This window comes from Anguilla anguilla, chromosome 2 (assembly GCF_013347855.1).
Source record: "Anguilla anguilla isolate fAngAng1 chromosome 2, fAngAng1.pri, whole genome shotgun sequence".
In the NCBI taxonomy this organism is placed as follows: domain Eukaryota; kingdom Metazoa; phylum Chordata; class Actinopteri; order Anguilliformes; family Anguillidae; genus Anguilla; species Anguilla anguilla.
In genome coordinates this window covers 28,603,475-28,628,763 of record NC_049202.1, presented here as the reverse complement: position 1 = coordinate 28,628,763, position 25,289 = coordinate 28,603,475, and the positions used below count along the sequence as shown (strand labels likewise).

Genomic DNA, 25,289 nt, shown 5'->3' with positions numbered 1-25,289 from the left:
TAAAGTTGCACAGAATTGTGATAGTCGGTTTACATCATTCCAGTTTGAACATGGGACAGCCAGACCAAGCATGGTTAGCAGCAACTCCCAACATTGTGTTGACTGAACATGGCATATTAAAATAAATCTAATTAATGTTACAAACCAGAATGATATGTTTAAGTTATTTGCAGTGCATTACCAATGGTGAACAGATGTACAATAGCAAATATCTTGTAGTTGTTGACAAACTGGCAAACATAAATGGTTCGCACTACATTTATGAAAGTGGCATACTTGCACCAAACAACCATTACCATGGCTGGTTTACACAGTTAAAAACACGTTTGTTTAAAAAATAGTGTGTCCTAGCGGGAACAGAGGGATTGTTCCATTACAGAGTGGATTCAGTAAAGCAGTAAAATTTGACATGCATTTTCCCAAGGTGGACCCAAATCTCCCAAAAATCTTTCCAAATGGCACCAAAACTCTCCAAATTGGAATATGGTGTACATCTTTTTTCCCTCAGCCATATTCCACCTCCAGAAGCTAATTCCATTGAGGGTGGTACTCCCTGGATCTCCCACAAAACAAATATTCATTATTTACACATTCTCTCTTTTTCACTAAACCCTGTATTTCAATCAAATGCTGTCCTTTTGGAGAGCTTCTATGTACGAAATGCATTTATAATGGTTAGTTAGACACAAACTAAATTAATTTAGAAACAATCAAACCGCTTGGTTTTACCTTGCTGAGTGATTTGATCTGTGATCCTGCTGAGTGATCTGATCTGAGTAAGCTGCCATAATTTTGTAAATCAGTCAGACTTGTACACAGTGAACCTGATCACAACAGAGTAAGAGCTCAATGATTCACAATAATCTTGTGCCCTTTATCACTACTAACCCTTTTTGATGATAAGCAAACAAATCTTTGATAAACAATTGATAAAGCGTGTGCTAAGCTTCCATTTATGCGCTATGCGAAAACGTGAAGTGAAAGTAAGTCGGTACACAGTAGTACAGCGAAGCCATAGTTTCAGCTAGAAGAAAGCCGTAAACTATGTTCGAAAGCTACGAAATGAGCTTAAAGAACACGACACTGTATGGTTACTGTAACGTATACAAGGTTTCCAAGCAGGAGCAAAAGTCATGACGGGTACATCTAGAGGGGGTCAATTTTTTCAGGTAGTAGCTTGCTTTTAGGTCATTTATTTGGCACTGGAACGTCAAATTCAGATAATTTTTTTCACTGTTTGTAAGGTAAGAAGTTGTTTGTTTTTTTTTGTTTTTAAAGAAAAGCTGTTCTTTTCGTGCTTGAAATTCTATTTATATACTGCCAGCAAGGTGAGGATTAATTGAAATATGTTTTAACCATTAACACCCTCGTTTGACGCCCGGTACTCTGAATACCGAACACATGTGCATCATCAGTTAAAACACCCCACTTATCTAACATGTAAAATATATTTATTTGATTTAATTTGGTAATTATCAATAAAATGCCGAATTTGTTGATAGGCAGAGCAAACTTGTTGGATAAACCTTTTATCAAAATGTACAAATCCGAACCAGATGAAAATTAAGAATTTTTTTTAAGTTACAACAAATATCTAATCTAAAGACAAGGTTCCACTACCTTAGGTAACAGACATCAGCAGCCACACAAGAAATTAATGAAAGCAGATACCAAACCTTGTCTAATCTGAAGAAGAAGTTCAACTATCTTAGGTTAGAGACATACCAAACCACAGCTTTTTTCCCAAAGTTAATCCAAGGATGTGCAAAGACAAAAATTCAGAAACCAAAAGACAGTTGAATATTCCAAACGAACCGGAGATGAAATGTAGAACACCAGACCTAGATGCAGGACTCAGATGCCCACTTCTAAATGTTACAAACTTCTTTTCAAGTTGCCTAAAAACTGACTGACTAAAAGAAAGCCACATATATAATGTTGTCAATAAAAGGAGGTGGCAGGGGCATGGACACCCCCTCTGACACACACACAGACACACATTCACACCTCAGATGGCTAACCCCTGAATCCTGCCCTGTCTTATCTCCAGGCTATGCTGGCCAGGCGCCTTGAAACTTCCAATGGCTGAGCTAAATGGTGAATTACATGTCTGACAATACATAAAAGCGTTTGTGTTCAAATGCTCATGAAAATGCTTTCAGCTAAATGGAAATAATGCAGAATGCATGGGGACATTTGCTTGCCTGTGTTCAAAGAGCAGAGGGGGCTTTCAAACAATATAAATACCATAACTGTAGTACTAGTGGTTATTTGACTTGTTGCGGACAGTTATTGGATTATAAAATGGCATAATCATCAACCAGGGATGTCAATTTCAGTCCTACTTCTGGGAAGGGGACTGCCTTGTTATTTCTTTTGCTATCTCTAGTGGTTTTTTGCATCAAAGTGCAACGAGTCTAAGCTTTACATTGATGTAGGTGTTACAGCAGTGCACCTTGAATTAGTGACTGATAAAAGCAATAATTTAAGAGAATGCTATTTTTGACCTGCAAGGAAATCATTAGGTTACAGCACGATAGAATAGTGCATGCAAATTTCAATATGCAATACAACTTATGCAAAATTACTTTCTCTCTTTTCTCAGGTTCTTGGGGGCGAGCAAGTTGTGGTGAAAGATGAAGGAGGGGAGGAGACACAGGGAGGGGTTTTTGAATTGGAGAAAAGAAGTGAGGGAGAGCAAGAGAACACACAGGAATCCATGGAAACATACAGTCAGGTATTGTTGTTGATTTTCTTTTTCTTTTGGGGTATATCAGGTAATGCAACTAACAGAAGGTGCTTTGTATAGGATGGAAAACTGCATGAAATAACTGCAGTTTTCTCTTGTTCTGCTAATTTTTATAGGGTAAATGGAAATTAGGTGGGCAACCTAAGATCCGTTTAATGTTTTCCAATTTAGCAGCGCAGCTGATGCTTTTCCCGTGTCGACTTTCGGTCTTGAGATATCACAAGGATGTCATGTTTCAATTTTCAAGATAATCGGCACTTTTAATTTTTGCACTTTTGCAGTTGTTTTTCTCTTAGCTATCTTCGCAGCTTTTAAATTGAAAATTTAGCTTTTATTAGCTGCCTGTTGGTCGGTTGGTCGGTTCGTCCACAAAAGTGTCCCACCCTGTAGCGGCCACAGTTTTTGTCCCAGGAGGCTGAAATTTGTGGAAAGGTTGGTCATGAGCCAAAGAAGAGGTCACGTGTTTGTGTGAGGGTGTGTGCGTGGATGCATGCACACATGGATTCATGCGTGTGTGCCGTCGCAGCTATTGCGGAGTTGCGGTTGTTATACTCTTATTTACATCTTAACATCTTATTTGCAAGATAAAAGGAATTGTCATCAAACTAATTTGTTTTATTTTTTTTATGACAGTTGAAATACAGATGCACCTAATGTTTGCTCCAATCCACCTCCAGTCCTACCCTCACCGACTGAATGCAAGCACAGATAATCATGAGGAAAATTGCACCATTGTAACAATACATTTTTGCAATCTGTAGCAGTCCAAAATTTGTAAGATTTTGTTGACCATGTTGATTTAATCCTTGAAAAATCTTTGAATTAAGTCTCTAGTAATAACCACCAGTATTTTGTTCACCAATACAACAAATCCAGTTCAACAATCTCAAGAATAGTTATATCTATTCATTAGGACCTCAAGGAACAATTATATTTCAGACTATTCAGAAAAAAATAGAAACAGGATAGTTGTTACAACATCAATTTCCTCCTACATATCCTGTCCAGATGCTGGTTTGATTGGGCTGAAATTATGTAGAATGCTGGCAAGAACTAGAAATGATCATGAACCTCTCCATGGTTCTTTCAAAATCTGGCAGAGCCTTAAGCCGCGTTTCCACCGCAGGAACTATACCCCGGAACTAGGAACCTTTTGAGGAACTCAGTGCGTTTCCACCGCAGGAACTAGGGTCTAAATTTAGTTCCTGGGGCTTTATTTTACCCCCCAAAAGGTTCCTGCTCGGGGGGTAGTACTTTCCGAAAGTACAGGAACCCTTTGGGTGGAGCTTGCAGCGCTGAACATTTCTGATTGGTCGAGTACTCGCAGCATTTGTGTTGTATTTATTTTCCGCCATTACCCGCCATGTTTGAAAATATGCAGCGGCAAACCAATTTATTTTCATAATAACTTCAAATCAAACTTGTATGTTATGTGGCGCAGTAGCCTACTTTTGGTTATAGCCTGCCAACGTCTTGGAATTATAACGTGTGCTCTTCTGCTCTTTTCTTGCTTTAGTATTCGTTTTATAAAATGCTAAGCATTCGTGCTGGGACAGCATATTACGTACTAAAACATCCAAACGGATTAATTCGGTTGCTGAATATTTTCTTCCGGATTTTCTTTGTTAGCCCGTTGTAATTGACTCAAAACGTTTGATACAGATGTGAGGAATGCGGTAGTTCTGCGTAATTAACATTGGTGATACAGTACAAGCAAACTGGAAATCACCTTCCGCACTTTTTGTCCGGGTAAAATAACAGGTTAATTCTAGTAATCTTCCCTTTAGCTTTTTCAGACTGCCGTAATTTTACTCAATTTTACTGCCATTTTTCAATTCCACGAAAAGACCAGGAAGACTATGGACTAATTTATGGTGCATGGTTCGCATCTGGAGGGCACACTTCGCTGCTCGGCTAGCAGTAACTTCGAAGGAAAGCAAACGGTGGCTGTACCACTACTAATTTACATTTTCACGCAAGTCTGAGTTTTCGTTCTATTCTTGTCATTTTGCGATTAGCCTATATGGAATTGACGACGAGAAAGTAATCAAACAGCAAATTGTTTACAACGTGTGCATGTTTTCTGCTGTTGTTGCCAGTTATACATATAAATGTGAATGCATTCTGTCGCTTCAGATGTCAAGACATGAAAGCGAATGTTTGCATAAAAACATAATGAATGTGTTTGAGAGGATATATGAAAATCAATAAATACAAAAGTAACCATATATAGTCATTGTTGGTAACCCGTTGTATATAAGTGGAATAAACCCCTCCGGGCTGTCCCGGTTATTAGAAAATAATGTAGGCTACTTCGGTGGTAGTATGGGGTTACAGAAGAAATCATATGACAGATGGACCGACGACAACGTCGCTTTTTCATATGTCAGTGGGCTAATTTGCCTAATCTTCGCGGTACTTTAGACCCCGGTGGAAACGCAGACAACCATTGGCTGAAGGAACCTTTTAGTTCCTGGTAAAGTAGTTCCTGGGACTGAAAGTTCCGGGTAATTTTGGTGGAAACGCGGCTTTACACTGTGGCTAAGCAATCTATACTCTGAATATTGTCATGTGTAAAAACAATTGTAAACTGGTAAAAAATTGTAGAGTAGAGTGGTCTACCTCATCTGCTACAGCAGCTAGACTCAGAGTAGTCTGCTGTAGCAGTCAGAGGACTTTGCAATAGGCAGAGACCCACAATTGCAATTGAGCTAACAACGTTGGGATAAAAACTGACGAAAAATCTTTGAATTAAAATGTTTGTAAACAACTGTATACATTGTGTCTTCAGAAAGTTTTCATCCTCCATTGATTATTTCTCGCATTGCTTAGTTGCTTTACATTACTACCATTTAGCAGACACTTTCATCCAGAGTGATTTACAAAAACAGGAAAAGTGCATAAACTGTGGTTAAAGGATAGATTAGGTATTTTTTCAGATAATATTGGATAATCATGAATTGTGCAGACCAAAGTTTGACTGATTGCTGAATAATTGATGTTTTATGCCTTTTTGTTACATCCTCAGACACAACTCCCATAGGAATATATTGGGGGAAATTTTTGGAGCCTTCAAAAACCATGATAAACATATCTTTCAAAAACCGAAAGCTCACAGTATATTCATATTGGAAATAATTTTGAAAAGGAGCAATGTTCTATTTCAGTTTAAACTATTTTTTCCCTCAAACCAAGCACTACCTCCCAGAAAACTGTAAACTTCCACAGTCTGGGCAATACTTACCAATGTGGGTGTGCTTCATCATCACTAATAAAATAAACAGAGTACAAACATGTTAAGAGTTGTAGCAAGTGGTTCACAAGTGTGCTGTTCCTAATTCAATGACATTCAATTCAAATTTTTATAGCGCGTTTTACAGAGAACTGTCACAAAGATGGTTTACAGAGGAGCAAGGCAAGCGATAGAGCAAAAAGAGAAACACCAGGCCTGAACCCCCACATAGTAAGTACATAGCCTACAGTGGTTTAGGGTTTCAGTTGGCGCTGCCGCTGCAAGAGATCTTCCCGGCAGAAGAAAATTTGCGTATATATTTTTTTGTTTTTCCACAGGAACTACTTGTTGTTCACACAACCACCACCAGGTGGCAAATATGAGCACTCAAAACCATATCTGACAGTTAACACTTCGACCGAGTCAACGAATGAACGAATAAACCAGAATATTAAGCTGCAGTGAAATTACTGCTGCTCTTATGGAAAAGGAGAGGAAAATACATTTTAGAGATACGCTGTAAATAGAGAGATGGTATAACATTTTTGTGTTTATTTGAGTTAAATGTATGCCTATAAACGGTCATTCATAAACTTCTTGGTCAGACTGTGAAACGTAACAATAGTCAGTTTTGAGCACAGTCTATAGGCTAATGTCATCCATGGTAGTTTCACATAGGATATAGGGGAGAGTCGGTATAAATGTAATGCATCGTAAATGTAATACAGTAAATAACTTTTTGTACACTGTTGCTAAAGTCACCATTTGAGGATTGTATAGGCTATGGGAAATCCAGTTCAGAATCAGAATCGTATTTTATTGCCAAGTAGGTTTACACATACGAGGAATTTGTTTTGGTCAACACACCGAGGCAGCCATCTGCAGCGCCATCTTATTAGATGAGATATGAGAGAACAGGAGGAAGGAGGAGGAAAAAAACAGTCCTTTCAATGAAACGAGAGGGCACTCGGAGGAGGGAGGGGGGGTGGGAGCCAAGAAGGCGTTGAGTAGGAGGTGGTGTGTGTGTTATCTTCGTGTGCGTGTGTGTGTAAGTCCATGGACTTCATCTCCAGTTCTATACCAAATGATTAACCTCTTAGCGCAAAGCCCCTAGTGGTCGACACGCCGGTGTGCCGAGATTGCTGAACTCAGACATTCAGTGCTACTGCAACCAAAGTATGAGTTAAAAACAGAAATAGTTTGTTTTAGTTTCATTAGTAGACGATACACGACAACTATGCTGAATACGGAGTTTCGCAGCGCCACCATTGTCGCTCTGGTCGTTCAATGGTAGGGTTGCATATTTATTCAATATTTAGTCCCAGATATTGACTGTAGAATGACATGGTATCATTTTAAAAACCTTTTTCTTGTTTATTTCCTTATTCAGTGAGCAGCTTTTTCACTGCTGTATAGGCATATCTTAGGCTATTGTCGTGTTTATCTTGTTGCTATGACGGAATACGATTTTTTAGTGGCGAAAGAATATTTTTATGAATGCCAAGATAGACAATATTGTCCATTATGTCAAGGGTGGGTGGTGTTTTCTAGATGAGACTGCGGGGAGGGGGTGCGCGTTAAATGAACGACCAGAGCGACAAGTGTTGGTGGGGCAAAAAGGTCATGAGACTGTCTCATGACAATCTCCAGATTGGGGTGCAATTGTGTGTTTACAGCCTTCAGATTTTTATGACCCCAATCCTGGAATTTGGCTAGAACAGCCAAAATTTCACCTTACACTATGATGCACATACAAATTTTTGGTGGTGAAAGAATATTTTTATGAACTCCCAGATAGATGCTGTTGTCCAGTGTTTCATGTTTGGGGGGTATTAGGCCTAGTTGCAGATGAGATTGTAGGGAGAGGGTGCTTGTAAAATGGACAAACTACCAGACAAATTACCAGATGGCACTTAGAAACTCTGTATTTGGCATTGTTGTCTTGTATCATCTGCTAATTAAGCTAGAACACAGAGTTTGTTGTTTCTATTCATAATTTGGTTACAGGAGCACTGAATGTGTCAGTTGGGCAATGTCAGCGCACAGGCTTCCTGGCCACTAGAGGGCTTGCACAACGGTGTTAATGAGACTATTTGGGAACTCATGTATGTGAACTAATGATCCTGAGCGATATAGTCACAGGTGATGCCTAAAACTGCACTGGGTAAAATAAGTTGATGGGGAAGATCTAAGGAAGATTACTCTCGACATCTTCAACAATGTTGCTCCACAGATCATCAATAAAATTGAACATGTTCTAGATGTTGTGCACTGTTGTGCATTGGAAAGTGCAGGCAAGATGGCTCACAAATTTAAATTGTGGCCAGTGGTGAAGACAGGGAGAGAGGAAGGGAAGCGGCCTTGATTAGGGGTCCACATAGCCTACATACATCGAGGTTAATTTTATAATCTGTAAGAATGTTACATGACTGATTAAATAAGTGGTTATGATTGGCACTTGCCCATTGGACATTTCTTGTCATGTTCATATGTATTTGGCTGTATATTTTGATTTTTTAAATGGGTTTGATTTTAGCTTTTTAAGTATGATTTCTTTGAATGTTAGGGATGAGATGTTAGAGATGTACAGTGCCTTATTATTACTAAATTATAAAATGCCATTTTCATTGTATGTAATGTGTTGTTGCGCTTCATGGACATCAAACAAAAAATCTGTTTGATAATCTCACTGGGAAAATTAAATAACTTCAAAATAGACATTTTGATGCACGCTGAATAATCACAGGTGACTTCACGTGATGATTATATACGTAGTTAGGTGCCTTCCTAGATTGAATTATAACTCGCTAAGCAGTAACATGATTTCTTTTATAGGGAATTATCGGTGATTGATGCATGGTGTTTTTACAGTGCTAATATGAAAGAATTTACCTGGGCTAATAAGTACATGACTGTAAAATCCAGAATATACCTTTACCTCATTTCCCCTAATTTATCCCATCAGTTTGCTCCTTTAACTGATCATGAAGTAAATTTATTAGGTCTACAAGGGAGGGGATTTTATGGAGCATGGGGATACCGGAAATTTAATATCTCTCCTTTAAAAAAAATATATATAATCAGTTTACCCAGTAAGATGTTTGTCCAGACTGACGATCGTATGATAAATAAATTGTAATTACTTAAATTTAAGTTGAGAAAATTAGCCATTGCTCATAGTAAAGTGGTAAAGTTGAAAAAGAACTCAACAGAAACAGTTAATGAATAAACTTGATGCTTTGTTGCAAAAGAAATCACTCGCTGTGGAAGAAGAATCAAATGTAAAATACCAATTGGATTTGGAACAAATGTGTAATATAAAAAATGTGAAAAAATCACTCTCTTCCATAATTGGTTACAGCCATACTTGTCTGTCCCGATTCATTTATCTGGCCCAGTCATTGTGAGTGGTTCAACTTGTACTGATGTGAATAAGGCTCTTTAGACTTTATTTTGAAAAATAAACCCAGGAAGGAGAGCCCTGTTCCTCCCATGCCCATCCCTTTGTGCAGCCTGGAGCTCCAGATCCATCACCCAGCTCCTCTAAACTTCACTATGCTGAACTATGCCATTTGGTCTTCTATTATTCCTGTTAGCGTTAACCTCAGCTGTTACCTGCCTAATCCATTATATTTGCTGTGATAGATCCGTTTTTTGTAGCATTCCTGCCACATTCCATTCTACTGCTAATTTACACCAGGCTGGCCAGTGGAGGATCGTCTTCCCCTCTATAGCCGGGTTCCTCTCGAAATTTCTTCCCATTGGGGAGTTTTTTCTCGCCACTGTTTGAGGGTTTTCTCCCTACTGGGAATTCTTACCTTATGTACTTGCTATTTGAGGGCTCAGGTCTGGTCTTTGTTTGCGCTTTTTGCTCTGTTACGTGCCTTGCTACTCTATAAAGCGTCTTTGTGACAGTTCTCTGTAAAAAGCGTCATACAAATAAAAGTGAATTGAATTGAAAAACCCCACAAGCTAAAGATGTCAATTATTTCAAATAAGAGGTCTGGATTTTTGTTGATGTTAACAAAATATTTTAATCAATTGGATAAAGAGGCAATTGACTAACACAGACTCCCGTTGGTTTGCTGTCCCCAATATGTTTTTAAATATTTGAATTTTTATTGACCCCTTCTGTATCACCCCCTTTTTTAAACACAAGCCTGAAAATGACATAATCAAACCAAAATAAAATGGTTACTATTCTTGAATCCTTTTGACTACAGGCATAATCCTGGTCTTTTCTGAAAGGTAACCAGTGTGTAACATTTTCAGCATATGTACTTATGTTTTGATTACACAGATGAAACAGTATGTATCCTTTCATGCCTAACAAACTATACTGTTAAAAATTTCAATTTTAATTTCATTGTCAAAAAACAAGTGTCACTATAATATTTCATTGCTGGCAGTATACTGGGCAGAATTTACAACAGTCTATACTGAGGGATTGCTCGGCAAGTACTCATCAGAGAAGCTTGTAGGTGGGCTAATTTTGTTTCAGAGAGTCTATCAGAGCTGGAGGTAATAACATTCATATGTACACAATACTTTTGGCGTGTATGTAATGGCAAAAAGGACAATAATGATAATTGCTCAGAAGAATGCTTCTGTGAGTTAGCACATTTTTTGCACTGAAAAATTACTTTCATAAACCTGCACTGTCCCACGCAAACTCCTTGTTTTTAAAATAGAGCTGATTTTTTTTCTACTTTTCTGCTCTCTTCATACATCTTTTGAGCTTATGGTTGATGTGACCTGTGTTACAATGTGGTGCAGATTTGAGATTGATTTTGTTGTCTCGGTGTCACTTTGCAGCTTATTGTTGCACGTTATATTTGCAAAAAAATAAATAAATAAAAAAAATTCCAGAATATTTCCAGAAGAATCCTCCACAACAGAATGTTTCTAACTTTTGGTATTTAGTTATACTTTTAAATGTTTTTTGATAATTATTTTAAAATAGCAAAGAAAGGCTACTGTTTCATGTTGCAGGGGGTAAGAGCTCATTTACCAGGATGCCATAAAATAGTTATCTTTATTGTTATCTACTTTTGCATGTTAGATGTAAGTCTGTTATACTTAATTATGATCATGTATCCCAACGATAAGAGGATTAATGACACCAACAAAACAAATCGGGATTGTCTGCTAAGTTTTTATGTTTTTTTTTTTTTGTTGGCGCAAAGCTGCACCCACTTCGATTTCATACAAATACAGTGTCAATAAAGTATGTTGTAATAAGTTGTTAGGCTATTTTGGCTCCCATCTCATCGCATAGGTGCTCAATTGAATGAAGATGGTTTCGCTACGATTTATACGACAGTATAGCTGCAGTTTTGAAGCAAATGGAGTACAATTAGAAAAGACTTTGATAAAATCTAATTATCCTGAATTGTTTAAGTGAAGTATATCAAAGAGGTCCCAGCTGTAACTGCAAGCCCTTCTCAGGTCTGCAACCTCTCCCCTGAAGTGCGCACTGTCAGCTGCTTCTTCTTTCACTCTGCAGTCCACCAGCTGTGCTGCACAATCATTGCATTACAGGATTACATTTAATTCCCAGCAGACGCAGACTTTTTAAAATAATGTCATCATCATACGCCTACCATATTTTTCACTCGGCCCATTGTTGCAACATCCTCGTCAGTTTTTGAGAAACTGCAAACTTGAACGTGCATCCTCCAAAACGTGCTTATCCAGCCTTCGTGGAGTGCGTTACTATGAGCAGTGCTTTAGTAGGGTATGTTAGCCGATGGCTAACATGATTCATGAAATCTGTCTAGATTTATGCACCATATAGGTGCATAACTATTTTTTTTCATTCTCACTTTATAAATGTCTGCCTACTTCAGGGATGCTGTGTTTTTGCAGATGCCTCTGTTTTTATTATTTGGCAGGAGGGGGTGTTCTATGATGAGGGTGCGGTGTATTCTGAAAGTTTTTGGTCACAGACAGCAACAGAGTCTGAGTACCCGCCATCCTCTGAGCCTGTGACATTTAACACCAGAGGAAGAGTAAGCAAGCCAATGTCTCCACAACCCTCCACGCAATCAATCAACAACCAGGTTAGTATTTTTTATTGTCTGTGACTTGAAAATACAATAGTTTCTTAAGATCAGCTCTAGTATCGCCAATGTATGTAGGAGGAAATCTCTTTATATTATGTTTCCAGTTGAGTGGACACATTGGGCCTCATTCACAAAATTTTCCTAAAAAAGATTTGATTGTTAACTGTGCTGACAAACATTTCTATGAAGATTTTGGCATTTATCTTTTTTAAATTATCTGAATATGTTTTTGGTAAGATCTATGTGTGTTTGGAAACATGTGCAGACAAAATCAAAGGTCTGCGCATGTTTCATGAATCCCACCTTGGTTTTTTGTAGGAACTTTTGTTAGGAACAAAGTAGGAAGAAGGAAGTAAGAATGAGGCCCATTGCATCTTCCAAAAGGTTGTGTTTGTAGAATCATGGTTAATTACATGTCAGATTTTATTCTTCAATCTACTGGACAAGTAACGTAATACATCTCTTTCTGCATTTTGGTCAATGAGTAACTATGTTTACTGGCAGATGTTCACATACAACAAAATTATAATTGTTACAGCACTAATGTTTTTTTTTTACACATCTGCATTTTAGTAATTATTCACAGAAAGCCTTGTGATATTAGAATCCAAGCTGTGCAGTTCTCATAATACATGCTTCTTGGGTGTGAACATATCATAGTTTATTCCTGTATATTCCCATATACATATTAAGCTTGACACACACACACACACACACACAGGTGACAAATTAAAGGGAAAACCTGAATAAATGAGTGAAGAAACATGACAAATGCAGATGCTTCCATACAGGTGTACTACATGATACAATTAAGCAGTTAACATCCTATCATGCTCTGTGGCCTGTATAAAAATGCTGAGCAGACCCAGTTAACCTCTATTTTGGATCAAAATGGCAAGAGGAAAATATCTAAGTGACTTTGAAAGAGGGTTCTTTATGGGACACAGATGGCAGGTGCTTCAGTCACAAAGACGGCTCAACTGGCTAGAGTTTCAATAGGAACAGTGACTGAAGTTACATCTGCATTTAGATCTATGGGAAAGACATCAGTAAATAGGGTCTGAAATTGTGGTCAAAAGCGCACATTCGATGACCTTGATGCATAATCAGAGTGTGTCAGCAAGAACAGTCCATTGACAACTACATTGAGAGGGATATTATAAGTGGGGTTGCAGTGCATAAACCCCTCATTACAAAGATGAATACTCATTTGAGTTCAGTGGTGCAAAAACCATAGGCACTGTTCTACATGAGTCTATATGAGTCATCCTTCACTGTATTCTCGACAAGTGGGTGAGTAAATGTGTGGCGTACACCAAGAGGCCTCAATGCTTGTCCCCCACAGTGAGTGGCTCTGTGGGGGGCATTTTTGGTTTGGGTCCACTTGTCCTCAATTATTGTTATTATTGTTTGAGGCAAGTCACTGCAAATCAATACAAAGTTATTCTGAGTGATCACCTTCATCCTATGATGAAAAATTTTGATCCTGATGGGAGTGGGCTCTTCCAGGATGACAATGCCTCCATCCACAGGGCATGATAGGTCATTGAATGGTTTGATGAGAATGAAAATGATGTGAATCATATGCTATTGCCTTCACAGTCACCAAAGCTCAACCTAATTGAACACCTATGGGAGATTTTGGACCGACGTGTTAGACTGCACTCTCTACCACCATCATCAAAACACCTACAGTTGAGGCCAAAAGTTTACATACACCTAAACTAAAGATATTCAAACTCAGTTTTTCACAACCCTGCACATTTCATGTTACCATAAATTTCTTTTGGCAAGTCAATTAGTCTACTTTGTTCACATCAGAGGTAATTTTAAAACAATTGATTAGCGACAGATTTATTTATTTCAGCTTTTTCACTGTCTCTTTAAACAGTCTGGACGATTCCAGAAATTGATGTAATGACTTTTTAGAAGCTTCTGATTGGCTAATTGTCATAATTAGGAGTTAATTGGCACCTGTGGCTGTATTTAAGGGGCTACCTTTCAAGCCACTGCCTTTTTGCCCTTGATACCATGGGAAAATCCAAGCAACTCAGCCACTACCTCAAAATAAATTGTGGACCTCCACAAGTCTGGTTCCTCCTTAGGAGCAATTACCAAACAACTGAAGGTACCACGGGCATCTGTACAAACAACTGTATGCAAATATAAAAATCTTGGGACCACACAGACACTGCATCATTCAGGAAGGAGGCACAAATGAACTCCCAGGGCTGAACGAACTTTGGTCCGAAAGGTTCAACTGAACCCCAAGACAACAACAAAGGAACTGGTGAAGGATTTGGAGGCATCAGGTACCAAAGTATCTACATTCACCATTAAGAGAATCCTACATCGCCATGGCCTGAAAGGCTGTCACACAAGGAAGAAGCCCCTACTTCAAGACCGGCATAAAATAGCCAGAATGAAGTTTGCAGGTGATCACCAAGACGAATACCTAGGAGGAGTGTTCTCTGGTCAGATGAAACAAAAATTGAACTGTTTGGCCATAATGATCAGTGCTATGTGCTATGTAAAAAGAATGAGGCTTTTAATCCGAAGAACACCATCCCAGCTGTGAAGCATGGGGGTGGCAGCATCATGTTGTGGTGGTGTTTTGCTGGAAAAGGGACTGGTGCACTTCAGAAAATAGATCTGAAGCATCATGAGGAAGGAGGATTATCTATAAATACTGAAGCAACACCTCAAGACATCAGCTAGGAAGTTAAAACTTGGTCGCAACTCGGTCTTCCTGCAGGAAAATGATCCTAAGCATACCTCCAAAGTTGTAACGAAATGGCTTAAAGACAAAGCTCACAAAGCCCTGACCTGAATCCCATAGAAAGTTTGTGGACTGAAACTGCAAAATCGTGTCCGACCAAGGAGGCTCACAAATCTGACTGAGATACGCCAGTTCTGTTAGGAGGAATGGGCAAAAATTCCAGCAAAGTATTGTGAGTAGCTTGTGGAAGGCTATCCCAAGCGTTTGGAATCAAGTTAAGCAATTAAAAGGCAATACCACCAAATACTAACAAAGTGTATGTAAACTTTTGACCCACTGAAAATCTTATATAGTACATAAAAGCTGAAATAAATTTGTCTCTTAGCTATTATTTTGAAAATACTTCTTATGGAAATAAAGTAGATACCCTAATTTATTTAACATGAAATGTGTGCAGTTGTGAAAAATTGAGTTTGAAGGTCTTTAGCCTAGGTGTATGTAAATTTATGGCTTCAACTGTAATGAGGGAATATCTTTTGGAAGAATGGTGTTCCATCCCTCCAGTAGAGTTCCAGAGACTATCTGGTAGCTTGTGGTGGCCCAACACATTACCGACAAGACAATTTATGTTGGTTTTTCCTTTAATTTGTCACCTGCCTGTATGTTCAATCTTAAAATTAGGTTTACTAGAAAAATTTAATTGTGCATGACGGTGTGCATTTCTGTTCACAAATGTTTTGGATTAAGTCAACAGGTTCTTGTGTTGTTTTGGAAAGATGGTAAAATATCATGGTTTTAAATTTTTACAGCTGCTGTTTCAGTATCCAGTCAGCCAGTCTCAGTCAACACCATATTTTGTCAGTGGGCCCATGGTGATTGACAGCATGGGGAGAGCAGAGCCCAACCAACAGGTTCCACCTCCAGCACCAATGACTCCTGCCCCACCTACAACCTCTTCCTGTGCAGCAGGCCCTTCCCCCTCCTCCCAGGGATCTGAGACATCCTTTGACTGCACTCATTGTGGGAAGAGTCTACGGTCCAGGAAGAATTACAGCAAGCACATGTTCATACACTCTGGTAGGCAGTCCACTTGTTTTTAAAGTTTTTTTATTTGCGCATTATAAGTATTGACCAGGACTGCCAACTGTGGCCAGGGCTCTTAAAGTTGGCACCAGCATTATTCAGGGATGTTTCAACTGGCCAGGAGAGCAGCATCTCATTGCTCACTAGCAACCTCTGCTGGTCAGTCAGTGTATGTATTTATGTGTTTGGATTAAATTAGAGCTTGATTGCCCTCAAAAGGAGATTTTTTCTCAGTCTTGTCAAGAACAGAAACTGATAGGAACACGGGTCTGTACATTACATGCACACATTGACATGATAATGTGTAGTATGCCTGCACATCCCCATCCATTCAGCCTTGGGGGAGCATGAGGGCAATTTGTAAATAGGAAGTCCTATCCCATCAACCACAAAGAATACATCTCCTCATTGGACATTTAGGTACATCAGCCAATAAAAACATTGGATACACATACAAAAAGGACATAAGTGCACACATTTAAAACAACGAAACTGCGCAACCCTGATGTGTATTTCCCTTGTTCTCTGGATAGCATGTTTGTCTATGGAACTTTTGGATGAGTGACAGACACGGGTCATATCCCCCCATGGACTCAAGCAAACCTCTAACTCATAATAATAATAACTTTAATTATATAACACCTTTCAAGCATAGAGCACAAAGTGCTTTCCAAAGCAGATACAAATAAGGTTTAAAAATGACAACATGGGGGTACAATAAAAGTGGCATAAAAGGGAAGAACAAACACCAAATAAAACAGCAATATAGAACATAGATGAAAAAGGAAAATATTAAAACACAATAAAACAAAAAATAACTAAGCATATTAAAAGTAAAACATAAAACCAAATAAAACGAAATGATAAAACAGTAGTGTTAAGACCCAACAATTAAAAGGAGAAGTACAGCAACTAGCTATCAGTCATTACAGAAGGCAGTTTTGTAAAAAGGTTTTTAGGCTAGTTTTAAAAGCCGAGACTGTATCAGCAGACCTAATATTGTATGGAAGTCTGTTCCAGAGCCTATGGGCCATTACGACAAAGGCTGGAATACCACTTGATTTCAATCTAGACTGTGGAACAGGCAAAAGCCCAAGGCTGGCAGATCTGAGAGGCCTCTTGCGACAACAAGGAGTTAAAAGTTCACAAATATAATTAGGCACTAAACAATGTAAGGCCTTGTAAGTAATTAATAAAATGTTAAAATTGATTCTAAAAGCAAAACCAGTGCAGAGAAACCAGAATTGTAATAGTATGGGTTTTTGTTATAACCCAGCACGAAGACACCTCATTCTTCTTAAGGTCTTGATTGAAGATCATGATGGTTAAGTATTTTAATTGTTTGTTTTTTTTAAATTAAGTTTTTTGTGCAAGTTAAATGTGATACAGCTGCTCTTATTCTTAATTTCATAATTTCCTTTACATTTAAAAACACTGTAGCATGTCCATGGTAGTAAGTAATGGAACTGAACACGAGTGTCACTGTCAATCATCGTCTGTGCTTAATTAGTGGAAATTACTTAATTACTTAGATTATTTAGGTGGTGCAAGCGGGATAATTTCTTGAGACGGCTTGACAAAAAGACTATCATGACCTCTAGCTGGCAGACCATGCAAAATAACAATGGGAGACAAACTCGTAAGGTTGTCATACTTATAGGACACCTTGTACTGAATGGCAAACTATCAACTGAAGCTGAACTTCTCTAAAACTGAAGTGGTATACTTCCCTTCCCAGCTTAGTCTCCACCCCTTCTTGACCTTTAACTATCCTCTTCATCTGCTAGGAATCTGAGTGGTACCAGAAAAAAAAATTGTCCATCTCTGAAAACATCATGAATGTATGTTGGGTGTGCAGATTCTTCCTGTATAACATCTGAAGAGATGTCAACCAGCTCTTGTCCAGGTCATTTCTCATCTGAGCTACTGCTGCTCCGTCCTCATTGGTATCCCTGCCTCTGCCATCAGACCCCTGCAGCATCCAGAATGCTTTATTCAGAACACTGCTTCTTGCCTGACCTACAACCTCCCCAGGCTCAGGCATGCCACTCCCCCTCTCAACTCCCGCCCTTGGCTACTGATATTTACATCAAATTCAAACCTTGGTACTAGCCTCAATATCAGGCAGCTCTGTTATACCATCAAAAGTTAATCAACCCTACACACCAAACAGACCACTTCACTCTGCCCAGGAATGCCTTTAATTGCCAGTCACCCCTCTTTACCAATTCTGGCTCCCTGGTGGTAGAAAGAGTCAAGACAGAAGAAACCCTACTCATTGCAGATTTCCTTCTTGGATAGAGTAGCTGTGTGAAGGTTCTGTGCAGTGGTGGCTATTTTTGTTTACAGTTCTAATTGTTGACTAATTGTTGACTGTTACACTTATAAATTGATTTTCTGTGCCTTCTTAGTTATATCACACTTTTGTATTCCTGAAACTAATATTTGTGTTAAGAAGTTTCAGGAATACATAGATGTTCTTTTTGTTAGTCATCCAGGATAAAAGCATCTGCTAAGTGATTGAACTGTAATGCAATAGCAATCAAAACGGACTTATCTTTGTCTCACAGGTCAGAAACCCCACCAGTGCAGCATTTGCTGGCGCTCTTTTTCCCTGAGAGACTACCTCCTGAAGCACATGGTGGTGCACACAGGAGTGCGGGCCTTCCAGTGTTCAGTGTGTGGTAAACGCTTCACCCAAAAAAGCTCACTCAATGTTCACATGCGCACCCACCGGGCCGAGCGCACCTTCTCCTGTGCCGTGTGCCACCGAGCTTTCACCCACCGCACCTTGCTGGAGCGTCACGCCCTGCAGCATACCAACATCCTGCCCCCCAAGCCTGGCCAAACTTCTTCCGGATCCACCACAATGGGCACCGGCCTCACCACTGCAAACATATCTAGCAATGGTGGCACTACTTAGATTTTGATGCGTTTAGAAGAGCAGGATGAGAGATATGCGAATAAGATAAGAAAGTCGATTAATTGTATTCGACTTTTAATCGAAAATTCACAGGAGCATGCACACATCAGACTTTTACCAGAAATGCTAACTAAAAACACTGGACTGCAAGAAGGTCATGCCTCTTTTATTAAATTGAGGAGGGAAAATTGAACAAAAAATTATTTCCTCCAGCACTGAATGTGACTGAGATTTTATCCAATACTGAATTACAATCCATACAGCTACATTGTTGGGTACATTATTGTTCTAATATGTCCTGTTTACACACATCTCCTAATTATTAGATACCTCAGACATTTCTGAAGGACAGATGCTCATAAAATATACAGAAAATCATGTAAATGACGTGAGGAGCAAAGGATGAGGAGGGAATGACTGCCGGCAGAGGAGAGAATAAGAAAAGGTAAAGGTTATTCATGAGATTTGATTTATATGCAAAATTTAGTACATTAGTCTTTAATATAAAACCCAAAGAAACATGGAATCTAGCACTGGTTCCAACAGAAGACGATCAATGTAAAAGGTAATTTAGTACATACAGTAAGAATAAGGACCAAGTGTAGTTCATGTAGTGGGACTGACGTAACATTAACTGGTTAAAATCATATATTTGTCCATATGTACATAGTAGTACAAATGTGTTCTAGGACCACTGTGTCATAATGTTACAAGAAAGCTTAATGCTTATAATTTTAAAGCATGAATTTAATTGTCTGTGTTGTACTTTACATTGTTGGTCATTTTTGTGAAATGCAGGGTACTGTCTGCTTGCACCAGTTCTTTTTGTTACTTTCTCCTGACCATTATTCTTTGTTACATAACATTTCTTGGTCTAGACATTTTCAGATCTTGAAAATAAGCTTTTAATATACTCTGAAGTATCCTTAAATTTGTAAGATGTGTGCCAACACTATTACTTTTTTGTTATGTATAGCACTGAAACTAATAGGTCTTGCTTTTGAAACCTATTTTGCTTTTTTCCCCTTATTAGTAAAAAGTTAAAAGGTTAAAAAATGTTTTTTTTGGGGTTTTTTTTTTTTTAATCTGAAAATGCTTTTATTCTCCCTTACATTTAATATGGTAATAATTTAGCTGTTTTCCTGAGTGTTTGTGCAGGGCTGCCTAATGGTGGGTATATGGAGATTGTCAAGATATGGCCAGTACATGCTGCATGGGTGAAGGGTTAGAAAAGAGTGGGAAAAAATTCTTCATGTTTCACTGTCACTTTTTGAATCCTACAAAGAAAACACCACTATTTATTTTGTTTGTGATTAAAGTGTGCATTGAAGGTCTATAATTTCCCTTTGATATTTGCTCTGCGTAATCAGCGGAAACAATGTTGGCTTGACCCCCAAATGTGAACTGTACTTTTATATTTTGCCAAGGAAATGTCACTTCTTTCACCAGTTTTGATGAAACGTATATGCAAATGATCAGCAATGAAACAATCAAATTCTCCATTTACAAATAATACTGTGCATGAATCGAATCCAGTACTGTATCTAAATACTGGTAATCCTTAGATTTTTATCATTCTCGAATATATTTCTTCCATTTTATAACCTTTCATGACATAATCCACAAAAAGTGAACTTCAAGTGAAAAGCAATTTATATAGCTGGTTGATATGCTGATGTGTTTTGATCAACATTGTAATAGGGGACTGCATAAATATTTCCATATAACCTATCCTCTTTCATGCATTACCATGCTAAGAATCTGGGAAATTATGCAAAATGTGTATTTTTATATTTGTTGCACTAATATAAAATAGTTAAAGTATGCATAAAAATATACAGTATGTCAGTCACTTGACTTACTTCTATTCTTCAGAACAAACTGATTTGCAGACCTACATCTTTGAAGCATTTTAAACCACTTACAGGGCACTTTCTTGAAATTTAAAAAGTGTATGTGTTACTTATTGCAGTCTAGCATTACGTTATCTATGAAAGGTCCCTTTATAGTTTTACAAAATCTATCAAATTCACATGCAAATTTGATTGCAGTCTATTACAGTATGTACAAAACCTGAATTAATGGTAATTATTTGGTCATGGATAACATAACATAATGACAAGAACAGGCCATTCAGCCCGGTATTGCTTGCCAAATTTAATCAATTTTCGTCAAACTGTTTGGGAGTTATTAGCATTTTTGATAAGCCCTACTCAATTGTATTTTTTGGAGTATCAACTGAGTATCAACTTGAATGGAATCTGAGGAAAAAATAATTTTGACGATAGACCGGTGATAAAGTTATAACCCTAAAAATGTCTCTTTCTTTTTTCCTATAACACCAGCATCAGGCCAATCTGGGTAGTCTTTCTTATATGAGAATTGGATGGGAATGTGAACCTGCCTGCCAAATTTTGTTGATCATTGATGTACTGTTTTTTTCTGTGCAAACACTTCTAGGGGATATAAAAATATAGCTGCAAGCTGCAATGTGCAGGGTCCAAGCACATGCAGCCAGTATTATGCCACTTAACAAGTGGTGTATCAGTGCCAAGATCACACAGTGGCCATAGGAAGGTACCGTGTGTAAAGAGTGAGAGATTTTACCTGAGTCTGAGGTGGGATTTGACCCAGTCGGCTAAAGGTGAAATCGCCCCCAACCAAGGGCAATGCTGTTATTTTTGCATTTGAGGGTGGCGTGAGAGTGTTCTCACAGTAATTTGCTATGAGACCTTTGCTTTTCCATACCTCACTATACTTCACTAGTGAACTAGCTGAACCATTTCGAAAATGGCGGCCAATCCAAGAGGTCAGCAGCAAACAAGGTACAGACCTGTGTCCCACATGAAGAAATTAATTAACAACAGTGATTTTTCATGGATTAAAAAAAGTATTGTGCTCTACAGCACCGCCATGTGATTCTGTACTTTTTGAGCTTGGCTCTAGATGTGAATGCCAATATAGATACCAAAATTCATCAATTTCTGTTATCAACTGTTTGTTAGTTGTTAGCATTTTTTAGATAAGCCACACCCACATTGATATTCATTAGCTCTTCATTTGTCCGTATGTTAATGGATCAAAATTATGTTTTTTTCTGGATCTTGGTCTACAAAGGCTGTGCATCAATTTTAATGCAAATTTGTCCATTTTTGTAGAAGCTTTTGAAGTGTTTTTCAAAAAATTCTAATTGTGCAAATCCAGTATGGAGAACCTGAAGGTTTACTGAGGCATATTTGTTCTCCAATCAGAGACATGTATGCAGATAGAAAGCTCATGACAAAGTGAGAAATAAGCTTACTGAAATGCACAACAAAACATATACGTTACTGTAGTGCCACTTTTCAACCAATTCTCACCAGGTTTTGAATGCTAGTGCATACTTACCAGTACCAAATTTTAAAAAGATTGGATCTCCTTAAGACCATCCAATGAGTGCTGAATTTTTATTGGCTGTTGATGGCCATGTTTGTTGAAGGTTCATGTAGCATCTGTCTGTCATCAATGTGGCCAATATACTGCATAAAAAAAGTTATTTGGCGATTTTGGTTCAAGAGTCAAATTTTTTTTTTTACATTTTTCTCAGCAATAGCACCACCCAATGTACCTGCTTCCTTGGTTTGACATGTCAAAGACATGCATGTATTTTTGTGACAATCTGACTTTGCATTCAAAAGTTAATAGCATTTTGGTGAAAAGCCATGTCCACAAAGATGTACTGGCTGTTTATTGATCCATATTTTAAAATATCAAAATTCTGGATTGATTTCGATGCAGCTTGGTATAAGTTGGTACTTTGTACCAAATTTTGTGTAAATCAGTCCATTTTTGTAGGTGGAGAAGCATTTTAAAAAGTAGGCAGACTTTGTGGGTCCCTGAGGCACATTTATTTGCTATTAGCCAGGGAAACTGAGAAACAAGAATTTTGATAATAGGTCAAATGATTCAGAAGTTACAGCCCAAAAATATATGAAAAATTCACTTTCTTTCTGTAGGGCTAGCATCAGGCCAATCTTGGTAAGTTTTCATACCCGAGAAGAGGGTGGGAATGGGACCCTACCTACCACATTTGGTTGCTCTATGATGTACAGTTTTGGCTACACTGTACTTTTACAGCAGAAAAATAATAAACATGATAAAAAACAATAGGGTTCCAGCACCTGTGGTGTTTAGACCCCTAATAATACAAATCCAAAGAAAAACAATAGGGTTCCAGCACCTGCAATGCTCGGACCAATAATATTATTAGATTTAACAGATGACCTGAAGGATATCTTGGATAGGCTATTTGACTCGGATTCTAATGTTTAGACAACCTAAAAACTGACACAGTCTTCATAAAATAATTTATTAAACAAACATACAAAACACAGAGCATACACAGACTAATCTAACCGGAAGAAGTCTGGAGAAGTTACCACGCTAGCTATGGTAAGGTTGGAGTATTTCTGTGTGTGTGCATGTGCGTGCGAATGTGTAGTGTGTTGTGGGCAAATAGAAGAAAGTGTGATGGGTTGCACCTGAACCAGGGGGGTACTGCTGCACTGGTCCAGTGTATGCTTAGGGTAGCACAGGATTATTTAAACTAGGGACTTGGGGGACAGGGAGATTGAGTGTGAAAAGGGTAGGGAGGTGCAGACTATAATATTGTGAACAGCAATGAAATCTTTTTAAGCCAACATTTTAGTAAGGGTGGCTTTGCTGGCAGGGGGTCAGAGAATGCAAGAGGATGTGTAGAAGTAATAATCTGAAATGTTTAAATGCTAGAAGTATTAAAAAAATATTTTAACATGAGGCTGCTTTGAATAGTGAGGGCTAAGACAGTTTGGATTACAGAGACATGACTTGGGGTGAAGAATGGGGATGAATATAATATAGAGGGGTACAAACCCATTAGGAGGGATAGATCCAGTAAGAGAGGTCAGGGTGTAGCTCTCTACATATAAGAAAATGTGCAGAAAATTTCAGAAATTGACCAGCCTATTCTTAGTGAGGATGTTTGGATTAAGTTCATTGAGGAACATGAAAAGGGCCTTACAGTAGGAGTGTGTTACCGGCTGCCAGCTTCAGACAGTAGTGTTAACTCAACGCTATTTGGAAAAATAAAACAAGCTTTTCAGGATGGTCAGATTATTATTATGGGTGCCTTCAATTACCCTGCCATTAACTGGGAATTGATGACAGGACAAAGAAGAATTTTTTGATATTATAAAATGACCTTTTTTGGCACAGTATGTCAATCAGCCTACAAGAGGGAAATCAGTTCTGGATCAGGTGCTATGTAATGATCCAGACAGAATTTGTGGCATAGAGGTAACTGAGCCACTTGGGAATAGAATTCATTCTGCTGTTAGTTTTGATGTATTCTGAAAAATTAACATGGTATCTTTTGCGGCCAGAATTTTTAATTTTAGGGAAACCAATTTTAAGATGCAAGCTCATTTAAGTAATATTGACTGGGTGCAACTTCTTGACTGTGCAAGACTGAATGAAAAGTGGGACAGGTTCAAAAGGTTTATTCTTGAGTTATTCCAAAGGTAAGGCAAAGTAAGTTGAAGAAGCAGTCTTCCCAGTGGATGAACAATGCCATATAAAAATGATAGCACTGAGCATAATAAGGCTGAATATTGTCATGTGTGCATAGGTTAATAAAGAACTACAGGAGGAAGATAAGACTGAAGTAAATTGCAAAAGATGCAAAAAGTAATCATGAATGTCCCTTTCAATATTGTAGTAGGAAAGGGAAAGTGAAGGAGGATGCCAGGAGCACAGAAATTAAGGAGGAATATTGCTTTATAAGAATAAAGATATTGCTGATGCCTTAACTTCTTGAGCACTGTGGTGATTTTGACCATTGACCATTTTTTCTACCTCAGTCTTTTTCTAGATTAAACAGGTGTACACAATAGATAACCCCTATTGCAACCGATCATTTTTTTCACAAGACATGTCCCTATTTAGGCCTGGATATGATATGGATAAGTTGGTAGGCCCTATATCAGGAGAAAAAAATCATTTTTGCTTACTGAAAAAATGTGTCCACTTTTTCTTTCAGGCAGATCATCTAACATTGCAAGAATAGGTTGTATGGAGTAACAACATTAGCCATGTCAATAGGACATACCATTGCTTTATAGTGTATAAAAATATCAGCAGAGTACCTAGCGGAAATATGGTCTGAAAACCGAAATGGTCAAATAAAAGTACATTTTATTTTGATGACACTGGAACCATTTCAAACAATAAATAACTATTTTTTTTAACAATAATAGATTATAAAATAAAAAGTATTCTATATAACTATGAGATAAAACACAAATAAAGCCCTTTATAAATAACTGCATACTACTAACTACTAATTATAGATATTTTTTACTATGGACTGAATGATTCGTCTACAAGCTGCTGAACCAGGTGAAAAGCAGCCTAACAGTTTTACATGCATTACAGCTTTGCAATGCCTAAGCTGAATGAAGACAGCAGGAATTACAAGAAGTATTTCAGAGTGGATTCAGAAC

General features: G+C 38.1%; 1 protein-coding gene across 2 annotated transcripts in view; it reads left to right on the top strand.

Moving 5' to 3' along the window:
* The window catches only part of zbtb45 (zinc finger and BTB domain containing 45), a 40,810-nt gene extending 19,723 nt beyond the window's left edge, over nucleotides 1–21,087 (top strand). For both annotated transcript variants that reach the window (XM_035405192.1, XM_035405191.1), the window contains exons 3-6: nucleotides 2,606–2,737; nucleotides 11,876–12,043; nucleotides 15,575–15,842; nucleotides 18,419–21,087. In XM_035405192.1, the coding sequence (XP_035261083.1) occupies nucleotides 2,606–2,737; nucleotides 11,876–12,043; nucleotides 15,575–15,842; nucleotides 18,419–18,771 (921 nt within the window). In that variant the 3' untranslated portion in view covers nucleotides 18,772–21,087. The remainder of the gene's footprint in view (nucleotides 1–2,605; nucleotides 2,738–11,875; nucleotides 12,044–15,574; nucleotides 15,843–18,418) is intronic.
* The last annotated feature ends 4,202 nt before the right edge of the window (nucleotides 21,088–25,289 follow it).